Consider the following 8,355-nt stretch of genomic DNA (forward strand, 5'->3'; position numbering starts at 1 on the left):
ATGACCTAGTTGCTAGGGATCCGTAGGTAGCATGACCCAACCTCGTGCATGTTCCGGCCAAAACATATGGATTGGCACAGCAAGGCTGTGTACACAATTATTATAAACCCCATGCTCACAATCATAGAACTATTTGAAGTTACTTTTTTTTTTACCTTTTTTATAGATGAAATGAACCCTATCTCGGACTAATATAGATTTGGTTTGTAAGTGTGTTTTTGGAAATTGAAATTAAAAAAAAAAAATGAAGTCATTTTTTAAAATTTTTTACTCAAGTATTTAAATTGTGAAGTTCTTAAAAATTAAGTAGAACATTTCAAACTTTACTAATACGAGTTGAAATAACGGTTAGAGGTTTAAATAAGTGATTTTATATTTAAATATTTATTTATAAAAATATTTATTAGAGAAATCTATTTTTTTTTTATAGGGTTGATAACTACTAATTCTAAAGATTGATGGATGAATGGCTAAAAATAAAAAATAAAAAAACTTTTTTCAAACTTTCAAAATTTTCAATCATCATGTTATAAAACATTTGCATTTGAAGAAGATTAGAAACTCTTCTAAATTAAATTGTCTATATTTTTCCAAATTTTTAAAAGCAGTTGAGCAGATTCTAAACTATTTCTTTTTATAAAATTATTTTTTTTTAAAAATAAATTGAAGGATTATCATAGGTAATTGAAATAATCAATAATTATGTAAATAAAAAAAAATATAAATTTAAAATTTACGTTATTTTTCAAAAATTGGAATAGGTTTAAAGCTTCAAATTTTGAGTTTGAGCTTGAATCACTTGTGAGAGTTTGAAATGCTTGACAATAATAAATATCATCATAGACGAGCAGTTCAATTCATTCAAAAGACATAAATACTCTAAAAAAATATGGACACCTTTAAACTACATAATATTTAAAAAAATTGAAAAAAATCTCAAGCACAAACAAATATAAGTTATAAATTAAATTTTTATATCAATTTGATCCTAAACTCTAAATTCATAAAAAAAACATATACATAGTTGTAAAATCAGGGACTTGCATGGTTTTGAAACTAGGCAATCAACCATTAGTTCGTGAACCGACACTAATTATTATATTATGTTTCATAATTGAAAATTCTCAAATACAAATACATTTAAAAATTAAAAATTAAAAATTATATCAACAATATTGTTCAATTATCAAAGTGGGTAGCCTGTTAATTGTTGATGGAATTTATAATAAATATCATCCTTTTCGTCCCTTGATTTGCTTGTTATCTTCCATTATTTATTTTGAATAATTTTCTCAATATTTAATATTTTGGTCCCAAACTTCTTATTCCAAAATATTTCCTTTAATGGAAAAATATTATTTTATGACAATCCATTTATTTAAAAGTAGAAAATAAATAAAAATTATATCAACAATATAGTTCAATTATCAAAGTGGTTGGCCAATTAATTTTGATGTAATTTATAACTAATATCATCATTTTTGTCCCTTGATTTGCTTCTTATTTCCATTATTTATTGTAAATAATTTTCTCAATAATTAATATTTTGGACCCATACTATTCTTATTCCAAAATATTTTTTCTTAATGACAAAATATTCTTGATGAAGTTTATAATAAATATCATCCTTTTTGTCCCTTGCTTTGCTTCTTATTTTCCATTATTTATTTTGAATCATTTTGTCAATATTTAATATTTTGGCCCCAAACTTATCTTATTCCAAAAAATATATTTTTTAATGACAAAATATTATTTTAGTGACAATCCATTTATTTAAAAATTAAAAAATTAAAAAAAAAAAAATCCAATTTGTAGAGTGACACAAAAGCCATGCAATAGAAGTTATTGAACAAGGATAATAATATAATTAGGGTATGAGATTAAACAACTAAATAAATTATTGAGATTCTCAGGGGTATACATGCAAAAAAAACCACCTTTTAATAATAAAATAATGCTACCATGAGATCTAATCCATTCATGTTCCATACGGCCGTCCTTTCTTAACTTATACTGTAAACGTGGCATTACCTCATTGGCCAAAGTCAGAACCTATCAACGAATCTCATCCATCCACGTTTGCTCCTCCGGAACTATTAACCTCTACTCGCGCACAACTTAAAACAATTTACAAATATAAATCCCGAAAAACACGGGGACCTCGTCACAAAACTACCACCATACTCCGTTCATTAATCTCAACCGTACACGTGGCGTGAGCTCATTTGTTTGGAATTTCACCAATCAACGAATCCCGTTGTGCCATGTGTGCGGCACAACATAACGTAAACCATGACTCGGGCACAACATACAGAACCAACCAATATAAATTTCCCAAAATCTCAAGGACCTCGTTGCAAAACCACGAGCGTCTTCTCCGGCCAGCGATGCTGCCCTACGGGACGATCTCGGAGGCGGCGGCGGCGCTCGGCCGGAATCTCACCGCCGGAGAGACCCTCTGGTTCCGCTACACCGCCACCGTGCCGGACTACCACATCTACTACATCAACATCGCCTTCTTGTTCATCATCTTCACTTTGATACCTCTCCCCGTCGCCCTCGTCGAGCTCTGCTTCCCTTCCCTAATCTCTCGCTTCAAGCTCCAGCCCAAGATCCATCTCTCCCCCTCCTCCTTTCTCCGCTGCTACTTGTCCGTCGTCCGCGTCTTCATCCTCGCCGTCGGCCCTCTTCAAGTCCTCTCTTACCCTTCCGTCAAGGTATACTACCTTCTCTCGATCTGCATTTGAATTTGGGGTCATTTTGGTTTTGATGCTTGGTTTTGTGAGCAGTTGGTGGGGATCAGGACAGGGTTGCCGTTGCCGTCACTGTGGGAGATCGGATCGCAGCTGCTGGTGTATTTCCTGATAGAGGATTACGGGAATTATTGGATTCATCGGGCGCTGCACCATGGATGGGGGTATGAGAAGATCCATAAGGTGCATCATGAGTATACGGCGCCTATAGGGTTTGCCGCGCCATACGCGCATTGGGCGGAGGTGTTGGTTCTTGGGATTCCGTCGTTCGTTGGGCCTGCGTTGGTGCCGGGGCATATGATCACCTTCTGGCTTTGGATCGCTCTCCGCCAAATGGAAGCCATTGAGACCCACAGCGGGTGAGTTGCTGAATTATCAGTCCTTTTCATTGTCACAATTCGATTTTAAACTTGTTTGAATTGATGAGAAATATTTGGAAAATGATTGAAAGGTAATGAAATGAATTTTCTGTGATTAATTTCTAATGATTGAGAGAAATTGGAACAAAAGAGAAGTAAAAGAAGGAAATTGATATTAAAAAAAATATGCATAAAAAACACAAATTTCAATTTCTTCTTGTTTATCACTTCTTCACTTTCATTGCTTTTGATCAGAAAATGAGTGCAATTGTTGCTTGTTCCATCTTCTAAATGCTTATATGAACTCAAATATTCTCGGTACTTTTGATTCTTTATGAATTGTTCTGAAATCTCATTTAATCAGGTAACACTTGGATATTTGTTCTGCAAGTTGAATAGTACATATATAAATTTAGTAACTTGTTCAGTCAAAAGTCAGCAATAGTTTTATGCAAGTTTTTTTTTTTTTTTAAATTTCATTGTTGAATATTCTGTTGAACCGAAGTTAACCATGTATTAGTTTTGCTTCAAGGAAACAGTTGATAGTATTAATTACTTTTTAAATAATTACCTTCCATTAAGTTCAGTCTAAGAATTTCCTGAACTTGAATGCATATGAATGATTTAATGAGGACTTTTAGGAGGGTCCTACTTTGCTTCTTCTAGGATATACCTGGGATCAGGTGATTGCTTTCTATACAGAAATCAATTCAATAAATATTCTTATAAGGTCTGGTCACCAATCAGGTGCCCATAAAACCTGTCAGTATTAATGAGTTTCCTCATGCACTTCGTCTACCTTCCTCAATATCTTCTGATAAACTAATAGGTAAGCATCTTTGTTTGTTTGATATTGCCAGTGTACTAAGCCACATCATGATTGAATACATTTTCTTTCATTCTTGTGAATGACAAGATGAACATGTATGCTAGAAGGATTATCTTTCGTCATAAGTCATTGAGCTGTGCTCATTCTATCACTTAACTTTAATGATTTATAAGATATTGTTATACTCTTTTTAAATTGTTCCCAATTATTCTTAACTTCGAAAAGGGAGTTTTACAACCAAATCACGAGAAGGAAGTAGCCTCTGTTGATGATCCTTAATGATTCAAACCTGTTTACATATCTAGCAGCCGTAAATTTGGAAAGAATTTTAATCATAGTTAATACACAGTATGGAGGTCTTATTACTGATGGGTTATCCCTTCTGCGTTAATAAATGCAAACTAGAACTTGAATAGATAAAAGTCATGTGGTTAGCAGTAGTATCCTTTTTGCCTGCTGAATCTTCCTGTGCATATTGCGTACAAATTTTATCATTCAACTTGTATCTCTACTCACATCAAAACTATGTTGTACTTGGGGCAAAATTAATGATATCAGGTTATTTTCTTTCTTGTGAAGAATACTATAAAATTCTCAAGTTATGTTCAACACTTAAACATTGTGTGCATTATGCTATCGTATGGGAAGTGGTAATACCATCTAAATATTGGTTTCTGTGGCATATGGAGATCCACTTGCATCTCTTCTGTTTTTCTTTGTTTCTTGAATCTCCCTTATTCTTGTGACTTCGATTTTCATATGTAACTTTGTTTGGCTTTTTGGGTAATGTATTGACTTAATCTATGGCTTTTGCTGGCTCCAACAGATATGATTTTCCATTTGCTCCGACAAAGCTCATACCCTTCTACGGTGGTGCAGAATACCATGATTATCACCATTATGTTGGAGGCCAGAGCCAAAGCAACTTCGCGTCTGTATTTACCTATTGTGACTACATTTATGGGACCGACAAGGTATGTTAAGTGAGATAACTACATTAAGATCAACTTGTTTATTCCAACCATACCTAATAATAATAATAATAATTCAATCACTTCCTTGGACCATTTCAGGGCTATCGATATCAGAAAGCACACCTCACCAAGGTATAAATTCTACATGTCACCGCATTGAATGCATTATCATGATCAAACTCATTCTTGTTACTTTTGTGAGTCATGATAGAATAAGGGATCAAACACATACAACAAGAACAACAGTTACTATATTTGATGTCGGTTTGACTTTGTTACATCGATGTTGAAACAGTTGAGGGAGAAATGGAGAACAGAAGATCAGAATGGAGACTCAAAGCTGAACCAAAATGGGAAGCATGATTAGCCAAAAAGGATTTTTGGTGACAATCCTGTGTGCAGTAAAGAGGTCCAATTTCTTCACTAGTTCAGTACTTCATGCCATGTTCATGATAACATCCATCATCCTGATTCTTGCTCTTGAGCGCAGTGCAACAAACTTGCACACACAGCCGGTTTTGAACCAACCGGTTGAAGCTTTACCTGATCCCGATCTTTTAATCGAATGCATCAAACTTCTTTTCAATCCTGAACTCAGTTCCTATAATCTGTTTATTGTGTTTATTAACTTATGTATTTCATGTGTTCATGCTTGCATGTTAGATGCATTTTGTGATCTAGCTTTGAATGTCAAGCATAGGACCAAAGAACATAAATGCTCCACTCTGTTTTGTTGTAGAATGTGGGAGTTACATTTGTTGCAATCTGGTTTAATATGATCATTTAAATTTGAGTCACATCATGCTTACTTTATTCAATACTGTGTCATAAATTGCAAGGCTTGGTATAAATGATTCAGAATTTTCTTTTCTTTTCTTATATATATATATATATATATATATAATGTGTGAATATACTGTTTATAAAAATTGGATTGAAATTTAACTGTTGATACAACGTTTGTAATGTTTGTAGATAATTGATGCGCTATATATATATATATATATATATATGTCAAAAGAGGTCAAGGCTTTTATTATTGAATAAACTGCTATAAAAAACACATCAAGCTAATTACCATCAACCTCCATGTTCCAAACAGTCTTGATTCTTGAATTAACACTATTGCAATTAAGTTCCTTCTTCAGAAGCTTCACATTTGCTATTCTCTGTTTGATTGGGTAAAGAGCAATAGTGTGTTTTTGTTAGGGGTATTTTAGTCACAATAATTAAAGTTTGAGAAGATGAGGAAAAATTCAGATTAAAAATTAAAAAAAAAAAAAAATCTGATTTAATGTTTATAGACGGTTTTTTGTAAATATTGTAATTTTTTTTTACCAAAATACCCATATTCAAGATTATTTACCAGAATGCGCATTTTGGGGGAAAACGGAAAAACTTTCCTCTTTTTCAACTTTTTTTATTATTATTATTTATTTTTTTTAAATATAAAAAAATGGAAGTTCTCCTATTTTTAAAAATTTATATTAGAAAATAATAGTTAAGTTATAATTTTTTTTTACATTTTATTTTATTTTTTAAAATACAAATTCTGAAAATATTAGAAAATAAGACGGCCAAACTTGCACTGGCCAAAAATTATTATTAAGTATTTAGTGCAAAATAGGACGGTCAAATATGCATCAAATGGTTAAACTGCACCGATTAGTAATTAGTACAAAGTAAGACGGTCAAACCTGTAATACAAAGTAGAATGGTTAAACTTGCACCGGTTAGTATTTAGAATGGTCAAACCTGTACTGATCAGTAATTAGCATAAAGTAAGACTGTCAAACTTATATCGTTGGTCAAACATGCAACTACCACTGGTCATTTCTTAGCACAATTATTAATACAATTAATAATTATGACATAATACAATTATTAATATAAACTAATGATTTAATACAATTATTAATCAAAAATTAACTTAAAGGTCATTTAAATATAAAAAATATTTTTTTTTGGCAAAATAGATGAAATGCGGTCACGTAAAAATTATCAATGTAAATACCCAGTACATGTGACAATTAAAAGTTTTAAATAAAAATTAGAAGGGGAAAAATTAGAATAGAGGGTAGGTGGTATAAAATGTGAAGTGAGAAATGGGATTATATAAAGAAACAAATTATGCAACGGTAATATGCCCGTTAGGAGGCCACAAAATATTGACTAACGGACATATACAGATATTATCTATATATTATATATTTTTTTAAAACAAAAAGTGAACGGTAGAATCCTTCTATTCCTTTTTCTTTTTAAATAAAAAAGTGAAAACAGAAGTGACTTCTGTTTTCACCTTTTTCATTTATTTTTTTTAAAACTATTTTTTATTTTTAAAAAATAAAGAAAGAAGAATTTTTCCTGCTTTTCTCCAAAATGTAGGTTCTGCTAAATAATCCAGAACATGCATATTTTGATATTTTTTTTTGTAATATTTTTTAAAAAAATTTATTTAGACAGAAGTGTAATATTATGTTTTTTTTATGAACAAAAAATATTTATTTTATAAATTAAGCATTTTAGGGGGAAAAGTGGAGTCAACCACGACTATATAAATGATGAACACATCACGTCTTTCTTTCCTATTTAAAATTTTCAGATTTTCTTTCTTATTATTATTATTATTTTTTTGACACGGGGCGATCGAGTAAACGCCACGGCCCCTCATCGTCACGGTCCCCCACGCTGAGGAAGTCGAGGGACAGGCGCCAGAGGCATCGCCTCGCAGACGACCTTTCACCTGAGCCCAAAAGCATCGCGTGGATGCAAGGCTCGAACACGCGACCTCCATGAAACTTTTGGGGACCCGGTACCACTAGGCCATTAGGCCGGTGGTTCTTTCTTATTATTTACATTTAAAATTATTATTGCATTCAATGACAGGGCAAGTTGTGATTGTTGTCATTTGATATATAAAAATTTGAGGTATAGCATAGTAAAATATTTTCTTTCACACATTTGTTTTGTAAATAAAGTAAAAGTACCACATAAAAAAGTAATAAGTACAACACAACATAGATTTTTTATACTTTAAAATCACTTGTTTGTTTTGTAAATAAAATAAAAGTACAACACAAAAAATAATAAGTACAATACAATATAATTTTTTTGTACCTGAAAATCATGTAACAAAAATTTTGTCAAGTTACAATACAATAAAATAACAAAACTATCCTAGTCAAAATAAAAAAACTCTAGACTATGTTTTACAGTGCTGATTGTGTCTTCCAGCTTGATGGGTTTTGCTATTTCATTTTCTTTAAAAATGATTTTATATGTTGTTTGACTAATAATTTTTTTATTGATTAATTATGAACTAATATTTGTTGTTTTTAGTTTATGAATAAATAATTTTAGTGAATTATTTATGAAAAAAATTTATTTATTTTTTTATTAATTATAAATTAAATATGTGGTGAATATTAAAAAAATGA

General features: G+C 31.4%; 1 protein-coding gene across 1 annotated transcript; it reads left to right on the forward strand.

Moving 5' to 3' along the window:
- The first annotated feature begins 2,359 nt into the window (after nt 1–2,359).
- LOC120275111 (very-long-chain aldehyde decarbonylase GL1-10-like) lies at nt 2,360–5,547 on the forward strand. Its single transcript, XM_039281608.1, has 5 exons — nt 2,360–2,717; nt 2,790–3,112; nt 4,768–4,915; nt 5,015–5,047; nt 5,211–5,547. The coding sequence occupies exons 1-5, from the start codon at nt 2,388–2,390 to the stop codon at nt 5,280–5,282; spliced, it is 906 nt and encodes a 301-aa protein (XP_039137542.1). The 5' UTR covers nt 2,360–2,387; the 3' UTR covers nt 5,283–5,547.
- Nucleotides 5,548–8,355: the final 2,808 nt, after the last annotated feature.

This window comes from Dioscorea cayenensis, chromosome 14 (assembly GCF_009730915.1).
Source record: "Dioscorea cayenensis subsp. rotundata cultivar TDr96_F1 chromosome 14, TDr96_F1_v2_PseudoChromosome.rev07_lg8_w22 25.fasta, whole genome shotgun sequence".
Lineage (NCBI taxonomy): Eukaryota > Viridiplantae > Streptophyta > Magnoliopsida > Dioscoreales > Dioscoreaceae > Dioscorea > Dioscorea cayenensis.